We start from the raw sequence: 20,578 nt of genomic DNA on the forward strand, positions 1-20,578 counted from the left end.
CAAATGATGCACCACAGTGCGCGGCTATTTCCATGGCAGCATCAGGTAGTTCGCAACCTGCTCGTGCTATTCAATTTTTGGGCACGGTACAAGGACATCAGGCTCGGATTTTGGTGGACTCTAGAAGCACTCATACTTTTGTCAGTCAGGCTCTGGCCTCTCAGCCTTCTAGGATATCTACTTTCAGTCTTGCCCTCTAGGTCACCGTAGCTGATGGATCTCAATTGACTTTTGCTTCCAAATTGATCAGTTGTCTTGGTCTGTTCAGCGTTGCAACTTTGTCTCGGCAGCCAAGGTTTTGCCTCTGAAGTCTTATGAGTTGATTGTTGGAATGGACTGGCTGGCTTCTCGCAGTCCGATGCAGGTGGATTGGCATAGTAAATGGATGATAATTCCCTATGGTCAAGGCCACAGTTTTATTGCAGGGTGAGCTGATGAGTCTACCTGTCGGTTCTGTCATTTAGGTTACCACTATGCTGTCGGATGATACTGTAGCTCGTCAGGAGCCTGTTCCATCTGAGATTGTAGCACTCTTAACAGAGTTTCAGTCTGTCTTTACTCCTTTGGCTGGCTATCCGCCGGCACGCCATTGTGACAATGCCATTCCACTGATACCGGGAGCCAGTCCGTTCTTCATCAGACCCTATCGTTACTCTCCCTTGCTTAAGGATGAAATTGAGCGTCAAGTTACTGAAATGCTGCAAGCCGGCCTGATCCAGCCCAGTTCTAGTCCATTTTCTTCATCAGTGTTACTGGTCAAGAAAAAGGATGGCACATATCGCTTTTGTGTGGATTTTAGACAACTCAATGCCATCACAGTCAAAGCTAAATATCCAGTACCAGTCATTGAAGAGCTTCTCGATAAACTCACACATGCATCTTGGTTTTCTTGTCTTGATCTGACAGCGGGCTACCATCAGATTAGGTTGAAGAGTGGGGAGGAATTCAAGACTGCTTTTCAAACTCACACTGGCCATTACGAGTTTCGTGTCATGGCTTTTGGTCTCACAGGAGCTCCAGCCACCTTTCTCAAGGCTATGTACACTACTCTATACTCTCTGTTGCACAAATGTGTACTGGTTTTCTTCGATGACATTCTCATTTACAGTCATTCCTATGAAGAACATGTTGAGCATTTGCGGATGGTCTTTCAGTTGCTTCAGCAGGATCACTGTCAGGTGAAGATGTCCAAATGTCACTTTGCCCAGCGCCAGCTTCGCTATTTGGGGCATGTCATCTCAGAGAAAGGTGTGGCCACTGATCCTGATAAGGTGCGGGCTGTCTTGAAATGGCCTGTTCCACGGTCAGTTAAGGAATTGCGTAGTTTCTTGGGACTCGCAGGATACTACGGACGCTTTGTTAAGCACTTTGGCACCATATCCAAACCATTGACAAATCTTCTTTGCAAAGGGGTTGTATATGTCTGGATAGATAGCTAGGACCAAGCCTTCTTAGCTCTGAAGCATGCTCTGACCACCGCCCCGGTGTTGGTTCTGCCTGATTTCAGCCGCCCTTTTGTAGTGGAGACTGATGCCAGCTGTACTGGAATTGGAGCTGTACTGATGCAAGGGGGTCACCCCTTGGCATTCCTGAGCAAAGTCTTGGGGCTCCGATTGCAAGGGTTATCCACATATGAGAAGGAATATATGACTATTTTGTTGGCACTAGAGCACTGGCGCAGTTATCTGTAGCATGCCGAGTTTCAGATCATCACCGATCATCGTAGCTTGGTGCAGTTGACCGACCAAAGGCTTCACACCCCCTGGCAGTGAAAGGTCTTCACCAAGCTCATTGGCCTACAGTGCCGGATTGTCTACCACAAGGGCGCAGATAATGGAGCGGCTGATGCTCTCTCTCGTTGTCCTTCCGCGCAATTGGCCGCGCTGTTAGTTTGTCAGCCTCAGTGGTTGGAGGCCGTGGTGGAATCATACTCTCACGATGCGCGAGCCCAAGAATTGCTTGCCAAGTTGGCCGTGGCACCGGATTCAGTCACCAACTTTACCCTTCGTGATGGACTGCTACGCTACAAATGCCGTATTTGGGTGGGTGCTGATCCTGAGTTGCAAACTCGACTGATTACAGCGGTGCACTCTACTGCTGTTGGTGGACATTCCGGAGTCTCCATCACCTATTGCCGATTGAAGCAAATCTTTGCATGGACAGGCATGAAGTAAACCGTTTAGTCTTTTGTAGCAGCTTGTGTGGTCTGCCAACAAGCTAAACCTGACCGTTCCAAGCTGCCCGGCTTGTTACAGCCGTTGCCTGTACCTGACAACGCTGGTCCGTGGTATCCATGGATTTTATTGAAGGGCTTCCATCATCACAGGGTTCTACTTGCATCATGGTGATTGTGGATCTTTTTTTCAAGTATGCTCATTTCCTGCCTCTTAAACATCCTTTCACTGCACGATCAGTGGCTCAGTCATTTCTATCTCAAGTGTATAAGTTGCACGGTATGCCAAGTCTTTACAAGTCATTTCTGGCGGGAGCTGTTTCAGTTGGCTGGAGTTGAGCTGCGGATGAGTAGTGCTTATCATCCGCAAACGGATGGGCAAACTGAACAAGCCAATCAATGTCTGGAGACGTTCTTGCGTTGCTTCGTGCATGCTTGCCCACATCAGTGGTGACAGTGGTTGGATCAAGCGGAATTTTGGTACAACACCAATTGGCACTCAACTTTGGGGCGTTCTCCTTTTGAGGTCTTGTATGGTCAGGCACCACGCCACTTTGGCATTACCACTTCTTCAGGCACAGACATTCCTGACTTGGATACTTGGCTGTCTGACCGGGCTCTGATGTCTGAGGTGATCCGCCAGCATCTGAATCGCGCTAAGCAACGTATGAAGAAGCAAGCTGATGAGCATCGGTCCAAACGACAATTTCAGATTGGTGATCTGGTATTCGTCAAAATCCAGCCATATGTGCAATCTTCCTTGGCTCGGCGCAGCAATCAGAAGCTGGCCTTCAAATTCTTCGGACCATTCCGTATACTGGCTCGTGTGGGAGCGGTGGCTTACAAATTGGAAGTTCCGGTTTCTTCTTCGGTGCATCCGATGTTTCATGTTTCACAGCTCAAGAAGTTGGTGGGAACTCATCATTCTGTCACCGGTCATCCACCTTCTGAGGCAGTCCTTTGGAGTGTGCCTGAGCGGATTCTTCAGACAAGATCCATCACCAAGGGTACACGCTCTATCACTCAAGGTTTCATTCAGTGGTCTAATCTGCCAAAGTCTCTAGCTACTTGGGAGGATTTGGAGTTCCTTCGGTAGTAGTTTCCCCGCGCCGCCGTCTGGGACCGGCTCGGCGCGCAAGGAAGGGGGAATGTTACGCCTGGACCTTCTACTATGGCGAGTCTGGCATCAGAAGTGGAAGATGGACTGAAGCCGCAGCGGGAGAATGGGCCGCAGCTACGAAGGTCCATTCGGCCCAGACTCCCTAACCGGCGCGTTGCGGGCGACGACTGGGCCAAGGCGTGAACGCAGCGCCATATATACAGAATGGTTGTGAGATGAGAGGGGAGGAAAGATCATTGTAATCACTTTGCCTCCTCCTGCAAGCTTCCTCTGACTCCCAACCCCCGTGCTCTGCTGCCTATCCTCTGCTCTGTTCCTGCTACTCGCCAGAAACTCTGCACTACCGATATTCTAAATATCAGAACTCATCTTAGATCCTAACACAGATATTTGGCCTAGCTGAATGAAGAAACTCTGCTTAATACTGTGCCTCATTTGGAATTGATGTTTCTTGCAGCTCTTCATCACTGACGTGTCTATCACTAAAAAAAAACACTGATGTGTCTAGCTATCTCTCTGAAAATAACAATAATGCTTGAGAAACTAATTAATAATAACACAACGGGTGGAGTGGAGTGGAGTACGTACGTCACCTCTCGTTTGCAAAGACGAGACGACAAGCAAGAGGACGGACGGATGGACGACGGCGAACCACGTATTCCACGACGCGCGCGCCTTTGGGTTGCGGGCACCGGTGGTCGACAGGGAGGGCGGCCCCGGCCCGGCCCGGGCGTGGACGATCGACACGGCGAGATGGGCAAAGCAGGCGATCGAGAGAGTGCAATGGCCACGACGGCGCCCGCGCGTGATCGATCTGATAGGGACGGGACCCCGGGCGGACCCGGAGATATGTGCAGTGCAGGCGAGCGAGCGAGATTCATGTGCGTGGTCCATTGCCATGTCCGTTTCCTTTCCCTTTCAGCCGCTTCAGCCGGACCCCAAGCGCGAGCAAGCCTCATGGCGATCGATGCACCGCCCAAAAGCCCAGCACGGCCTCCTCCTCCACTTGCACCGCATTGCGGTGCCAAAAGTTCAGGTTGGCAGCCTGAATATAATGAATTTGATCCATCGCCACCGCATTCAAAGGTTGGTCGCGGGCCCGTTGATTGGCGTGATATCCGGTTAAGTTAAGATAAGCGATTTGGTCGCAGAAATTTACAGTCTTTGGTTTGGGAAACAGATGAGACGATATATGATGAGTTTATTTCTCAAATTTAATAGAAAGACTTATTTTTTATAAACTAGCACTAATTATTATCTTGTGAGAAATGAGGTGGCGATGGATCAAATTCATTTCATTCCATAAAAAAAACTAAAAAGCAAGATAATGGTAGACTACCTCATTTCACAAAACAAGCACCCTTAGGTATGGAGTTCAACCTTCAGTGAGCTGTATATATATAATCGTGATATGGTTAGGAAATTCACCGTCTGCAGGGTCATGCTCATGCTCTGCTATTGCCTATTGATGCTCCTGCCGCGAAGATAAATTTTAAGGGCAGTGTCTGTTTTTTAACCTCCAACTTGCATATTGGTTTTCAAAACTTTTTTTGCATATCAGTTTGATTTTTAACCCTGAACTAAACTAGTTATCGGACACCCTTAACTATTGAAGGAAGATAAATTTTGTCCTGTAGCTAGTTTTAAAGGTGGTTTTCTATTTTGTAAAAACAATAAAATCCGCTTTATTATCTCAAAAATGATAACTCATTTATTATAAATCATAAAATATGAAACCAATAAAAAATTAAAAAGAATAAATTGTTATCTATGTATTGGTATACTATTTGGAGTTATTTAATTAAATCTTCGGATTTTATCAAGACAAAACAACGCAAGCTCCAACACGCTTGTTGTAAGAAAATCAAGCAAGAAGCCTAAAGCCGCTTGAATGGAGACCGGTACACACATACGCCTTTTTAGAATAGAATGCCTAATACATGTATCATCCTTACAAAAAAAAACTAGCTATATATCTCCATGATTCTAAAATAGTCGATGAACACGTTTTTGAACTCGCATATGCTTCACTGAAAAACATAGAAGGCATATGTTGACATCACAATATGATTGGGGGATTCAAAGATGGACTAGAAAATCAAATACAACCAAAACAGATCAAATTTGAGTCAAATCTGTAAATTTAATAGAAAACCGGCACAGTCCTTGCACCAAACAGTAAAGACCGACCTAGGCTGATTTCGTCAGAGGATTTGCAGAGGCCATTAAAAATTGGCCCATGGCTGTTTTGGCAATCCGAGAGAGTTTTAATGTTTTCTTATTGAAAACTCCAATGATCTTACTTGTAAATTGGTGTAAAATAGGTTTCCTACTGAGATATGACTATTCACTCCATTTATATGAGAGGACCATAGCCAATTGAGATAGCCATCTATCCATTTGATCAAAAACATACCTACCTTATTTTTTTTATCTTTTATTCAACCTTTAAGCTCTTTCAACCCCTTTGTTGTTCAGCATGTCTCTCAACGAGATTTGCTGATATTCTAGGTGGCCTTGTCGATTCTAGGATAACTCTGTCATGCTTCTCTTTGATGGATCTTCACCGGAAATGTTCATGTTTGTTTTGGGCAAAGAACTTGTGTCAAATCAGCCTCACAGATCCCCTAATTGGCCTCGCTATTTAGACCTACCTCCGCTGCATGTATCTTGCCCTTAGTGGTGTGTCATTGGACTTAGCGTCAACTGGTCTATATTAGAGGTGGGAGTTCCCTAGCCACACTTTAGGGTTTGTTTGGGACTGTTCTACTCCACCTTTTCCAGCTCCGCTCTCAGCTTCACTTGCCAACCAAAAATAACTCCACTTGTTCCACTCTAGAAAAAAGGTGGAGCTTGTGAAGTACCTAATGAGGTACACTAGGAACTCTAGTTTTTTTTATAGATGTTCCACGATGGAGTTGTGGAATAGAGTTGGTGAAGTAGTCCCAAATAACCCCTTAGTAGTTTTTTTTCACTTGACAAGTTTGATTGGGCCAAAGCTTCTTTAGCACTCTCCCCAATACCTCAATCTATCCCCATAAAACTATCATATTTAGGCAACTATTAGTTCCCAATAACTCTCCATCGAAATTTTCCTTATCTCCCATCAAATAGAGAGAGTTATACCTCTCTGAATAGCATGGGGCCCACCCAAATCATCTCTTCAACCATCTTTTCCCCTATACACCTGTAGGCCTCATCTTTTATATGGACATTGAGGGAGATATATTAAGGAGTTGTTGTAGCAACTCTCTCAATATACACAAAAATATTATTAATCTACCCAATACCTATATAATGGGGATAGATTATTGGAAGACTGTTGAACATGCTCTAGCTAGCTGGCTCAAATGGAATGAGAAACTCAATTGCACAACAAGCTGTACAACCAACCAGCTTTCGAGTCGCATTAACATTCTACCTCGTTACCGGTAGCTTAGATAGACACTCCGGGTGTGGCCTACAAGTTCACATGCTGCACAACCTGAGCGCACTAGTCGTTTAAAAAAAAAATTATTTTAAACTGCAGAACTAAAAAGGATCTGTGTCAAGTCTCCCAGGCCACAAATCAAAACCAAGTACCCTCCTTTAAGACGGGCTCAGGTATCCTCCGAACTGCGCATTGTATCTTCACATCACCATCGTCAATCCGTCATCAATTGCCTAGGCCATTAGCTTCAATTCCTTCATCAGCTTCAATTCCTTCATAAGACAGTGGTCAGGAAAAGATGTTAGCCAGTCTGCATAAAGCACACTGATTATGGAAGAACCTAAAATAAAATATAATTTTTAGGCTTCACATGAAAGCAAAGGAGAAAGAAATTTTGATAAAAGTGGCTTCTTTTAGGCTCGTCAGCGATTTACAGAATTACAGTGGTTTGGTTCATGGCCAAATCTTGGCATCAGGCCTTGTTTAGATTGTAAGTTTTTTCGCTCTCTCTTCATCACATCAATTCTTTGGACAAGTATTAAATGTAGATAAAAAAAATAACTAATTACACAATTTGATTGTAAATTACGAGACGAATTTTTTGAGCCTAGTTAGGCCATGATTGGACAATAATTGTCAAATACAAACAAAAGTGCTACAGTGTCAAATACTAAATCCTAACCCCAATCTAAACGAGGCCTCGGTATTATTTGCATAGCACTGAACCACGATCTGAAATCGAATATCAGGGCTGAAGGGTGTGAATGGTGTGGTTTTTAGTAACCTGACCAATCTACAGTGACAGCACAAAAGCAGATACAGAGGGATGCAGAGTCCCCCTCTCTCTCCCCTCTCTCTCTCTCTTCTCTCTTCTCTCTCTCAGATGTGCGAGCAGAAGCAAAGCTGACGCTGAAACGTGCAGCCAACAGCAGAGGTACGGATGCCGATGCAGCAGCAAGCCAGCTACCGACAGATTCCAACGATTGGTCACGCCCGTGACCGTGGGAGGGGCAACAACTCTGACTAGAGACTAGGAGTACCTACCATTTGTAGTCACAGTCAAAGATGGATACTGAGTGCAATAAAAAAAAAAGATGGATACTGGGCCGAAGAGATAGAGCCTTGTACATGAGCGACACAATTTGAAATTAGGTATATATACGTGTATATACAGATGGAAGATGGCCTTGCTTTAGTATCAAGTAGTAGCATTCTTTTGCACTTTGGTCAACAAAAAAGAATATATTTTTTCCACAGTGGACAACTTATAAGAAATTGTGCCTATTCTGGAGATTTTTAGACACTTTAAAGCTTCTCCAGCTGTTACAACTTTCGTTACATATTTTTTTTATTTAAAAACGTCAAGAACAGCATCGCACACAGCAGGAAATTGAAGATTTTTTTTTTGAGGAAGTAATTGAAGAAATAGTTTTAAAAAGTTACAGATCCACGTACTTCGGCCCACAATTCCTTTATATATATATATATATATATATATATATATATTTGCAAAAAGGTATGCAAAGCCGTCAAATCTAGAGTCTGATTTTCAGTAAACAGTACGCCACTTCATAGTATAAAGCGAGGGGAAAAAACATATATTTACAACTAAATGAATCCAACCATTTGCTGAAAGTTACTGCAGTGAAGCAACTGCAATGTTGTAAAAAGATAACACAACAACTAAGGGTGCATTTGGATCTACTATAGATTATAAGAACCAGCTACAAATATAAGAATAAGATCCAAACATCCCTCATTCTAGCGTGGATAACAACTAGATACCACCCAAATTTCAGCAATCCACTATGTCCTTGAATCCTACTATTTGGATTCTTATAATCCTTAGTAGATCCAAACAGATCCTAAACAACAGAATAAATAGTGAATAGCCATACCTTCAAAATATGTAGCCTCTTGATTAGCAGCTGTCCAGAAAAAGGACGAGCAAGATAATCCAGCTTTTGGACTAGAACCTACGGGAACCTGCCCCTTTATTCTGATGAGCTGCCGAAACATTTGCACTACTGCTGCCAAAGGACACACAAGAGTACATTGGTGCAGAATTGTCGTCCTCTGTATTCTCATTTGGTATCAGGATATGCTTCGCCCCGGCACTGAGCTTTACAGGGCCTGATCTCAGAACAAAACGGCTGCTAGATGAAGTATTAGAGCTGTCAGGAGCAGCTCTTGTCGTTCCAGTTCCTAGAATTCTGGATGGAAGGTTTGCAGAAGCCCTACTGTCAACTCCTTGTACTATCTGGTTTGGGCATGTAAAATTTGCAGAGTTACGAGGTTGAACTGTTGAGCTTGCAGAGTACACACCATATGACTGATGAGGCAGATTGGCACTGTAATCTGAAGATGTTGCCACATGCTGCATCATTGTTGGTATAAATGGCGCTGAGGGTGAATCTGTCCTAGTGGAATGATCAGAGTAAAAACACCAAGGTGGTGAATTCTGAAGAAATGCAGCATTGCCATGATTGGAAAGAGGTGGATATCCCAACAGAGAATTTCGATGCGATTGCAAGTTTGTAAAGTCCTTGCACCTGTCTTCATATACTGATGGATCACCAGAGAGCACATTGGCAGTGAGCAAAGGGTGGCTGACATTATGTGGTGTTCTGTATCCAAAATGTGCCTGAGCTGTGCTTGCAGAACTTGCTAAAACATGAGCTACAGCGCTTGCAGAACTTGCCGAAACATGAGGTACAGCATTTGCAGAGCTTGCTGAAACACTGGGAATACTCTGAGTTTGTAATGATAGGAAAGGCTGACCTTGTCGTGGCAATTCCAACACCACCTTTGTGGTAAGATGGTCTGCAGTAGGATTTGTATGATTCTGTGCTGCGTCAGATAAATAGTCAACTCTAGTATTGGATACTGTAAGATCATGACCCATCAAGCGCAAGGTTTGTCCAGCAGGAGGACTGGACTCTTGTTGCACGTTCATTTCTGAATGAAAATTTCGTTTCTCACTGCGTGATAGATTGGATCCTTGAAATTGAAAGGAAGAAGGCTCGCCTCCAGTTGAGAGCTGAGAGACACCACGATGCAAAGTCATGGAGCACCAATTTTGTTGCAGATGAACTGAATCCTGGAAATGGTTTGGCAGAGTACAAGGGGACTTGCCTTTTGATCTGGTGTCCAACTCAGTAGCATGTCGTGGTTGTTCCTGTCCATGCAGATCGAAGGACGATTCTTTATCGTTTGTCCTTCCATTATCAGTAAGTTGTTGACCCACATGCCAAGTTCCTACCTCTGTGTGCTCAAGATATGAAACGTCTGAACTTGGAACATACGGATTGTTTAAGTCCGCAGGTTCTGGAAGAGCTTGATTCAGATCAAGCAAACAAGTGGACAGTCCAGTACTGCTAAGCTCATATTGGTTATCATGATTTGTATTCTCATTGGCTTCCTTAGCCATAGTGAAGGCTTTCCTTGGCATGCGAGAACTACTACTTTCTGCAATAACATGTTCCTCTTCACTTGACATCTCTAGAGATGAAGAAGAAGAAGAACTAATAGCAGAGAGAAGCTCGCAGATGCTTTCCAGTGGTGGTCTTTTGGAACATTGCTTCTTGGCATCATCCATTTCTGAGAATTTGACACGCTTGACTGATTTCCGGCAGAGTTGTATGACTCCAGGGCCTTTTGAACTCCCATGTTTTTCCTTAACCATTTTAACAGACGTATGCTTTGTGTACTTCTTCAGAATGCTGTGCAAAGGGAGCACTTTTTTAATATCTCGCTGTTTTCCAACCTTGGCAGCCTTTCGACTCTCGAGGTACTTTAGCCTCTCAGCCTTCTTCTTCTGTAAGCTATTACTGAGTCTTCCATGCTTCCTTCTCTTAAGATCTGGGATCATTTCCTTCTCTGTACCGAGATCATCATTCTCATGTTCCTTTGATGGACAAGAAGTATCCAACTCATCTCCCAAACTTGGTTTGTCAACTGATTTCTGCAGAATGAACAACATTGAATGTTGACAAGAGCTACATATAATTGCAAGTGAAACATGAAACAGATGGGGAACAGACATAACAACTGAAAATGCTTATAGATTGCCTGATGAACCAGAAAAGTTGGTTCATTAATTTTCAGTGGGGATGTGCCCCCTCCTGTTTCCTCAAAAAAAAAAAGAAGGGAAAAGTTGGTTCATTATAGAAGGACGAATCAATTCAAGATCACAATTATTTAAAACTAACTGAAAATACTACCTCTATTTCACAAATGTTTATCCAGCCGCATACCTAGGAGGCACAGTATTTAAGCACCCTTTTATAGAATTGGATTGTCCATGTTCTTACTAGATAACTATAGTGTTCATCTATGTAACGAGAACACATTTGATACTATCAGATATAACTGCCATTTAGATGGATCGAACACATTGTGAAATGGAGGGAATAATACTCTACAAACTAAAACATGTAACACAACCTAATTTACTTCTTTAATAATGTATGATTTTGGAACTAAGCACAAAAGCACCATTAAAATACAAACTTGCAACATTCACAAACTTGGTATATTTTTTGTTATTATCTATTGAGAGTTCATCAATAGGATAAATATCTTTTATGTCATCACAACTTTATGAAAAATATAACCCAAGAATCATGGTGGACCAACACTACCTAATACATACAGATATTGGAAGCATGATGGATGTGTATCAAGGGTCTAACACACTTGCTATAAGAACTCTCTAACACATGTCAAGAGAAATTTCAGAACTCAACATGGTATTGAATATTTGCCAGTACTCGATATAGACACATCAATCACTGTTAACCACAGTGATAAGAGCGCATTGACTAGCATGACAATGTTGGTGGTTAGCTGCAAAAGCTACAAGTGCCACATGTTTGGGTCATTGGGTAGACCCAAAACTTACTAAAATGAACTAGAATGGAATACAATGTAGTTTATTTAGGGAGAGTTCAGTTTTGCCATCTCCTCTGCGCGGGTGAACCTACTGCTGCACTGTAGCTTCTTACTGCAACTCAGTAAAGAGAGCGAGTTCAGTTTTGCCATCTCCTCTGCAGAGCTCCGGCCAACGCTGGTGCTTGTGCTGTGTGTGTGCGCTTTGTTCTCCCTCCCTTCTTCTACCTTTAGCCATAGTGTGTGGTCGGCAACGACGGTGAACGGTTGGCTCACCCGTGCCGGAGATCCTAGGGCCAACAAGTGGTATCAGAGCCGTACAAGCGCTATCGCCGGACTAACCGCTGGCGATGACGGACGGTTTGGAGATGGGTGAAAGCAGCGGCGCTGCTGTGGTTGCCCAGCCACGACAGGAGGTCGTCGTGCTCACGGTGCGGGAGGTCAGCGGCACCAGTTGGCCAACGCTGACTCGCACCAACTATGGTGAGTGGGCGGTGACCATGAAGGTCAAGCTCAGAGCCCGACGACTCTGAAATGCTTTTGACAAGGGCACCGACAACGAAGAAGACGACATGTCAGCGTTGGAGGCTATCCTCGCTGTTGTGCCAGCAGAGTACAAGGAGCCGTTGGGGGCGAAGAACTCTGCTAAGGAGGCGTGGGAGGCCACTGCAGCGATGCGCGTCAGCTCTGACCGCGCAAAGAAGGCAACGGCCCAGCTGCTGAAGCAGGAGTACGACACCCTCAAGTTCAAGGATGGTGAGTCGGTGGAGGACTTCTCCCTCTGCTTGCAGTCGCTCATCAGCAAGCTGAGGAGCCACGACGTCACCATCGACGAAGAAGAGGCGGTCTCCAGACGGTGGTTGGCATGGCTCGATCCATGATAAAGGCCAAGAGCATGTCGGCAAGGTTCTGGGGTGAGACGGTGACCACGGCGATGTTCATCCTCAACTGCGCGCCCACCAAGGCCCTGAAGGACAAGACGCCGTTCGAAGCTTAGTATGGTTGCAAGCCAAGCATGTCCTTCCTCCGGACATTCGGCTGCATCGACTACGTCAGGAAGACGAAGCCGGTCCTCACCAAGCTGGAGGACAGGAGCACACCGATGTTGCTCCTGGGCTACGAGGAAGGTAACAAGGCGTACCGGCTCTACGACCCACGCGGAGGCAAGGTGGTTGTCTCGCGCGACGTGGTGTTCGACGAGAAGGCGGCCTGGGACTGGGATAGTCTGGGCATGAAGGGAAGCTGACGGCTTCACCAGCACATTCGTCGTTGAACACTTGGTCATCCACGGTGGTGGAGACGCTGGAGAGGAGATGCTAGCCACTCCAGCAACAGAGCCGAGCACTCCTGGGGTGGTGCCGAGCACTCCGGGAGGGGTGCCGAGCACTCTAGGAGTGGTGCCGAGCGGTCCTGCAGTGGTGCTGACCACTCCTGGATGGGTACCGAACGCTCCCGTAACGGAGTCGAGAGGTCTTGCAATGCTGCCGACCACTCCAAGACTGGTGCAGAGCACTCTGGGAGGAGTGGTGACGAGCGGTCTAGGAGTAGTGCCGAGCACTATAGCCGAGGTGCCGAGCACTCTAGGTGCTGTGACGACCACTCTGGCGGAACAGGGGACTCCATCGACGTCGATCGAGTTCGCCTCACCTCCAAGCGACATTACTGAGTTCGTGGATGCCTACCACGACAGAGAGGAGGTACGGTTCCGTAGGCTGGACGGCGGCACAGGGTCCTCAGGCCTGGCGGGTCAGATGCTCAATGACCCAGAGCTGCTTTTCGTCAGTACAGAGGAACCACCCATGTTCGCGCTGGCCGAGCGCGATGCAAATTGGCGACGGGCGATGCTGGAGGAGATGAAGGCGATCGAGGAAAATGAGACTTAGGAGCTCGTCGATCCACCTCCAGGATGCCGTCCGATCGGCCTGAAGTGGGTGTTCAAGGTCAAGCGGGACGAGCGCGACACTATTGTCAAGCACAAGGCGTGCCTCATCGCCCGAGGCTTTGTCCAGCGCGAGGGCATCGACTTCGAGGAAGTCTTTGCGCCAGTAGCACGCATAGAGTCTATCTGACTGCTGCTGGCTTTGGCAGCAGCGAAGGACAGGCGCGTCCATCACCTGGACATAAAATAGCCCTTCCTCAACGGCGAGCTGGCGGAGACGGTCTTCGTCAGGCAACCTTCGGGTTTCGCCGTCAAGGGAACGGAGCATAGGGTGCTCCAACTGCATAAGACGCTCTACGAGCTGCGGTAGGCCCCGCGAGCGTGGAACGCCAAGCTTGACGCCACGTTGGCGAGCTTGGGTTCACGCGGTGCGCAACTGAGCACATGCTCTACACGCGGCGACGGGGGAAGGAGGAGTTCATCATCGGCGTGTATGTGGACGACTTGATCGTCACCGACGCGCGTGCGGAGGACATCGACAGCTTCAAGCGCGAGATAGGGGCTCGTTTTTGAATGAGCGATCGCGACGCTCTCCTACTACCTCGGCATCGAGGTGAGACAGGTGAAGAAGGCGCTCACGCTCGGTCAGAGCGCGCACGCCTCGAAGCTGTTGGAGTGGAGCGGCATTGCTGAGTGCAAGCCGTGCATGACTCCGATGAAGTGTAGCTGAAGCTAACGAAGGCCAGTACCACGACGAAGGTAGATGCAACACTCTACCGGAGCATAGTCGGCAGTCTACGCTACCTAGTCCACACGAGGCCGGACATTACGTTTGTCGTGGGCTACGTCAGCCGCTTCATGGAGGATCCCCAAGAGGATCACTGGGTTGCGGTGAAGCGGCTACTGCACTACGTCAATAGGACGGTGGATCAGGTGATCGCCTTCCCCAAGACCGGTGGAAGTAGGCTGCAGCTCACTGTGTTCAGCGATGCAGACATGGCAGGGGACATCGACAGATGGCGGAGCACCTCTGGCGTGCTCGTCTTCCTCGGGTCGGCTCCAATCTCATGGCTGTCGCTGAAACAGAAGGTGGTGGCACTGTCCACGTGCAAGCAGATTACGTGGCGGCGGCCACAGCGGCGTGCCAAGCTGTGTGGCTGCGCCGGTTGCTGGGCGAACTGAGCGGTGTGGAAGCTCACCCACCAGCACTGATGGTGGACAACTAGGCCACCATCGCCCTCGCGAAGAATCTGGTTCTCCACGACCGGAGCAGGCACATCGACGTCAAGTTCTACTTCCTCAGGGACTGTGTCGATGGAGGGCAGATCCTCATCGAGCTCATCGAATTTGGTCGGCAACTCGCGGACGTCCTCACCAAGCCGCTCGGCCGTCTTCGGTTCATAGGGCTAAAGAAGATGATCGGTATGGTGGAGGTTCTAGGGTTAGCAGCAGGATTAGGAGAAGAATTGTTAAGTAATCTGCTGCTCTCCTCTATACGCGTGGCAGGGGCAGGCCCCGAAAGGGCTCTCCTGCTGCTGCACTATAGCCACTGCAGGGGCAGGCGCGAAAGGCTCCCCTGCCGCACTATAGCCACAGCAGAGGCAGGCGCCAAAGTCAGCCCGGCTATCATATCTAATCACTATAGCAGCATAGCAGCCTGACATGTCTGTGTAATTGGATTAGATGGGTAGAGTTATATTTATAGCTTCTCACTGCAACTCAGTAAAGTGAGCGAGTTAAGTTTTGTCAACTCCTCTGCAGAGCTCCGGTCAACACTGGTGCTTGTGCTGTGTGTGCACGCGCTCTGTTCTCCTTCTCCCTCCCTTCTTCTACCTCTAGCTATAGTGTGTGGTCGACAAAAACGGTGAGCGGTCGGCTCACCCGTGCCAGAGATCCTGGGGCCAATACAACTCTGGTTGTAGAGACATGCCTTGCTTTGTACTAGACATAGCATGGCTTTGGATCGCAACATGGATAGGGTGGCTATAAAATCTTCTTTCCTTAGAACAAGTGTATCAACTTCTTGCTTCTTGCTTCTCCATCTATACCATTATCTCATCCAAGACCTTTCGAATATGCAACATATTAAGAATGTTCATTTTATAGGTAGAGGAAGACATGGTAAGCAACTCTAGTGATTAGTAGGGATAACTACATGTAGAGTTTGGCAAACATAATGGCTTGAAAGTGTTTGTCTTGTTCTAGAGGAACATAGGGTACATGCTAAGATGAGAACTTCCGAAAAAGATACTTTACAACACTATTTCACTATCAATACATCCATTGCATGTCACTTCAATAAGGATGTGTTGGTTTGACCTCCAATAACTAAGGAAACCGTAAATATATCTACACAAAAATAGACGCACCTTGAACTTATAATTGTTATCAAGTTCAATATACTAGCGATCCTTGAACTTATCCCATGGTGTTATCTAGGTCACTAAACTCACTACATCCATGTCCTTAAACTTTTTAAATGTGTTGAGGTCCAAAACCATGAGGTGAGTTAGCAATAGTTTAACAACGCTAATTGCATGATGCATGCGTGAAGAAACATCGGAGTGGGGGGGAGGGCAAATACGCGTATTAAGAGTTTAGGGACCTTAAAGTGAGATAAGTTTTAAAACTTAAAGTGTATGACTTACACATTTTCTATTGAGAAAGGGAGTGATATATGCAATTATTTTAACCAATGATCATTTTAGTGGTCAACATTGAACTTAGCCTTTTGGGTAGGGTTTTTTTAAGGCAATGTGTGTTAGACAAGCTTAGAGACAGCCAACGACGGTAAGATCGAAAGATAGACAAGCAGTGGGTAGCGATGTCGCAATGTGGCAAGGCGTTGGCGGAGGTAGTGGATGACGCCAATTGAGATGGGGGCAAAGGGGATGATACTTGGCACCACTAGATTAGCAAGGTAGTACAATGTCCATGAATCTAATGACAAGAGTACCTCTACGATGGGAAGATGGGGTGAGTCACGATAGCGTCACAAGTTTTGTTGTATGCTTGCACAAAGGCTAAAGATATAATCTTTGATCAAAACCTTGTCTAATTTCAGCCACCTACTGTATAGTTTGCCCCTCCCTATATTCAATGATTTGTATAAATTGTGATCGTGATCACTACAAGATGTGTTGGTGACAATGACATTCTTGCATCAATTGTACAATATTGCACAACCCTCCACCTTAATTCTATCAATTCTTCATAAAAAATAGAGGAATACAAGCACATCTAGAGTGGTGCTCTCAAGTGGTGCACTGATACTACCTCCACACACGTTGGGGATTTAGTATTTTTCCTTTTTATCTGTTCGGTTTCTTCGGTGGTGGAATTTTAGTTTTCAGGAACTAAGAACTAACCACAAAGTTCAATTGTAATTTGGTTTCAACATCACAAAGACACAAACCACCACATGTCATGCCAATGGCAGCGAGACGTGCTCTTGTTGTGTTCTGTGCCAACGATGTTGTGTGAGATACGCCGTGCCGATGATTCTTGTCATGCCAAGGCCTTGCTTGCAAAATGCTTGTTCACGTCAAAGCCAGGCGTGTCTACCTAACCATTCATGAGATATGCCGGCGTTGATTGGGAAGTTAATAGTGTAGTCATAGCCTCATAGGTGGTTGTGTGCTTTGTAGTTGCTTGTTGGGCCAACACAAACTTGTATAATGATGGGCCAAGTGAGATGAACTAATGGAGGTTTGTTGGATTGGAGGTGGGCATCTCCAATAAGAAAATGATGATAAATGTAGTTAGATCGGCATGAGGATGGACCATTTAGGGTGCAAATGACAGTTTTTACAAGTCAAACTAAATCATCTAGCTAGTAGGGTAGCATATAACCATCAATCAGTAATACAACTAAGGAAAATATAAGCACCTCGAGAATACACACATTTACAATGCTATATTTGTTGAGTAAAGTAAGCATAAATCAGTATAGAAAGTTATGCAATGTTAGGTTCACGCGCTAAGCATGCGGTACAAAATTAATTAAGGACAAAAGAGAATGTAAGAATAGAATTAAGAACTTTCCTTAACGATATATACCTTCCTTTTCTATGCTTCGTTTATCTGTTATCCCACCCAACTTTAATTGCTACATAAATTTTGTACAAACATTTATGATGGTTCAGTTAGTTCTTAATTTCAGGCTACCAGCCAAGCCTAGAAATTGAATAAAAAGTATTAAATAAATCAACACCAGCAAGATATATCCTATAGCTCCTATAGCTGCTAGAGAAACTTTGGCAAATGAACTGGTAACAACATTCACCATTAACATGTATTAAACTATTGTATTGCATGCACGGAGAAATCAATAATATACCATACTGTATCCAGTTGTCAACTAATTAATTACCTAGTGTAGTGCATTAGTTTATCTACAAAGAGTACAAAGGGACAGCAGATCATCATATCATGCATACGGTGAAAGCTGCATATATATTCCAAAACTTCATCATCGCCTAAAGACTGTTCCCATGTTTGGTATTGGAGGCCAGACATTTCCAGACCAGTTATATACACGCATGCATGCGTTATCATTTTTTTTCCTTGAACCGGAACAAGTGATGAACATCACCCAAGCAATGATGAAGTCCCTTGCACAGCAAAGAGAGAATAATAGTGCAGAAGATCTCGATCTACTAGTAAATGCCTGCATCACGTCCACTACTTGCTATGATAAAGGTCCCGTGTGTATGGGTCCAACCCCAGCAGAAATGTGCCGGCCGGCCGGACACCAAGCAGTAAGCACCGCACATGCAGGAGCTAGCCTACCGTGCATATATATATATATATATATATTGTGTGAGAAAGGTTATGCGAACACACCATTTGTAAGATGGTGTACTATAGTACGGCTGTACATGTCGCGAGCAAGCACTAGTTTAGCGCTAACGTACATGTAAAACACCACACAAACTAATAAATCATTGCTAAGCATCCATGAACAAAATCTCTTGGCTTGTAGATATCGTTATAATCAATGTGCTGAACCTGCGTGACACCCGTGTCGATCGCTCGGAAACGACAAATTCAGCATGAAATAACACTGGTCACGCATGAAACAGCCATGCGCTTAGCAAGGCAGTAATCATGCTCAGCAGGAAAGACAACACAACCACGCAACAAACTTTTAAGGCTTAGCAAAACGAGAGGTGCGCGTACCACGCCACCGCTTTGACCAGCAAATCATCAACCAAAGGACCGAGACTCATGAGTTGTGTGCACGAACTAACTATAGCTAGCGTTAATGCCCACAGATTTCGATTCGCCAATCAGCTCGGCGCACAAAATAATCCATCCATATACATAAAATATCCCACCGCGTCGTCATATAAAGCAACGACTAATCCGGTCCCTCCTAAAGCATTCATTCTCAAATACCAACCAAATCAGGCACTTTCAATACTGGAAGGAGTAACAGCGAGATATGGGCCATATCATACACGGATGCGATAGAGATAGATAGCTAGGAATTAATGTAAACATCAAACGATTCCGATGCTAACGAGCGCACCCAAATCTGAACCACGGTGACGCGCAAGGCACAGATCGATCAACAGAAAATAATTTGCTGTAAAAAGGCAAGAGAGAATAAAAACATTGGAACAAGACGAAGACCATATCATGATGCTGCAGGCACGGGGTGGGTCGGGTTGGGTCGGGCTGGGCTGGACCACGCACCTTTCGGGGGAAATTCCCCTCGGCCGCACGCCGTTCGCCTGCCGCCGACGTCTCCGGCTCGTCCGCCGCCGCCGCCGCCGCCGCCGACGCAACTTGCTCCAGACGCCGCTTCCTCCGCAGCTCCTTGCTCCGGCGGACGATGGAGCGAAGAACCTCCTCCTCGTCCACGACAGCGTTGGGTCCGCTGCCGGCGCCCACGGCCGGCGCCTCCGCGAAGAGGTCCGTGATGGAGCGCTTCTTCGGCGCCCGGCCGTTCCCCGACGCCTCCTCTTCCTCCTCCTCATCCAACCCCGCCACCGCTTCCTTCTCCGCCTCCGCCGCCTTGATGGAAGCGAGCTCGTCCTCCCACCACCGGAAGGCGCGCACCTCCAAGGGCGCCAGTTCCTTGGTGGCCGAACTAAACGGGCCGAGCTCCGCCGCCCCCGTGCGCCGCAAGCTCTCCGCGTACCCCCTTCACAAGCGTCACAGAAAGCAGATCAGGAAAATAAAAATTAAGAGAGAGAGAGAGAGAGAGAGAGAGAGAGAGAGAGGAGGCGACCGGGACCGAGAAACTGCGCGGTCGCCGGCGGCTCCACGCGAGCGTACCTGATGGAGAAGCCGCCCGCCATCGCCGCGGCGCTGATGACGCGAATCTGCGGGGAGCGAGGAGCCGAGGCTGGGTTTTTGGCCACTTGGGCGAGGAGAGAGAGAGACTGGAAGCGGAAGGGAAGATAAAGCTGAAGGGGGCAGCGATGACTGTATATTAAAGGGGGCAGCAGTTTCCAAGCGGAATAAAGAAATTTGAGGTAGAAAATTTTCGATCCCCTCGCTTCGGATTTATTTACAGCTTCCCGCTCCTTTTGCTAATATTTTTTTCCCCTGGAGCTGGCCGGGGGACCCACCGCTCCATTTACTACGGTGGTGGACAGCGACCTGTGATGGACAGCGGCCAGTGGGTGTTTTTTTTATCTTGCGAGTGGCGGGTGACGTGGCGCGATCGGCAGCGTTGGCTGGACGGTGGCATCATGCGACGGCGACGCGGAAGCGCTGCTGCTGCCTGCCGGAAGCAACCGGACGTACAGTGTGTGGTGGGCCCGCTGAAAAATGGTGCGGGCACACGGCAATGACCTCCTCACCGTCCAGCCACGGGATTTGCTTTTTCGTTTTTCCTTTTCACGCCATCTGAACATATAGTAAGCTATATAGTTGTATTCGTCACTCGGCTTCAAATATTAAAACGATTTGACTTTTCTAAATACTTAATTTTTCAAACTATATATTTAAGAAAACTAAACTAACCTATAATTTAAGATGAAAATAATATTTATCTGAATTGAAATACAAAATATGCATACTTCGTTTAATGGCATGACTACATACTTGTGTATATAACTATACAGTTATATA

General features: G+C 46.4%; 1 protein-coding gene across 1 annotated transcript; it reads right to left on the reverse strand.

Moving 5' to 3' along the window:
• Positions 1–6,793: 6,793 nt before the first annotated feature.
• LOC136461533 (uncharacterized) lies at positions 6,794–19,917 on the reverse strand. Its single transcript, XM_066460804.1, has 4 exons — positions 19,778–19,917; positions 19,193–19,643; positions 8,622–10,687; positions 6,794–6,995 (listed from the first exon to the last, which is right to left on the reverse strand). Exons 1-3 carry the CDS (start codon positions 19,798–19,800, stop codon positions 8,693–8,695), a joined length of 2,469 nt encoding a protein of 822 aa, XP_066316901.1. The 5' UTR covers positions 19,801–19,917; the 3' UTR covers positions 6,794–6,995; positions 8,622–8,692.
• Between the last annotated feature and the right edge of the window lie 661 nt (positions 19,918–20,578).

The sequence above is a fragment of the Miscanthus floridulus genome, chromosome 6 (assembly GCF_019320115.1).
Source record: "Miscanthus floridulus cultivar M001 chromosome 6, ASM1932011v1, whole genome shotgun sequence".
NCBI lineage: Eukaryota > Viridiplantae > Streptophyta > Magnoliopsida > Poales > Poaceae > Miscanthus > Miscanthus floridulus.

Coding starts and splice junctions, on each gene's coding strand:
- LOC136461533 (XM_066460804.1), bottom strand. CDS start 19,800: ATGGCGGGCGGCTTCTCCATCAG. Junction 19,644..19,777: donor GCGGGCGGCTTCTCCATCAG/GTACGCTCGCGT, acceptor ACGCTTGTGAAG/GGGGTACGCGGAGAGCTTGC. Junction 10,688..19,192: donor AGGGGAATTTCCCCCGAAAG/GTGCGTGGTCCA, acceptor TTCATTCTGCAG/AAATCAGTTGACAAACCAAG.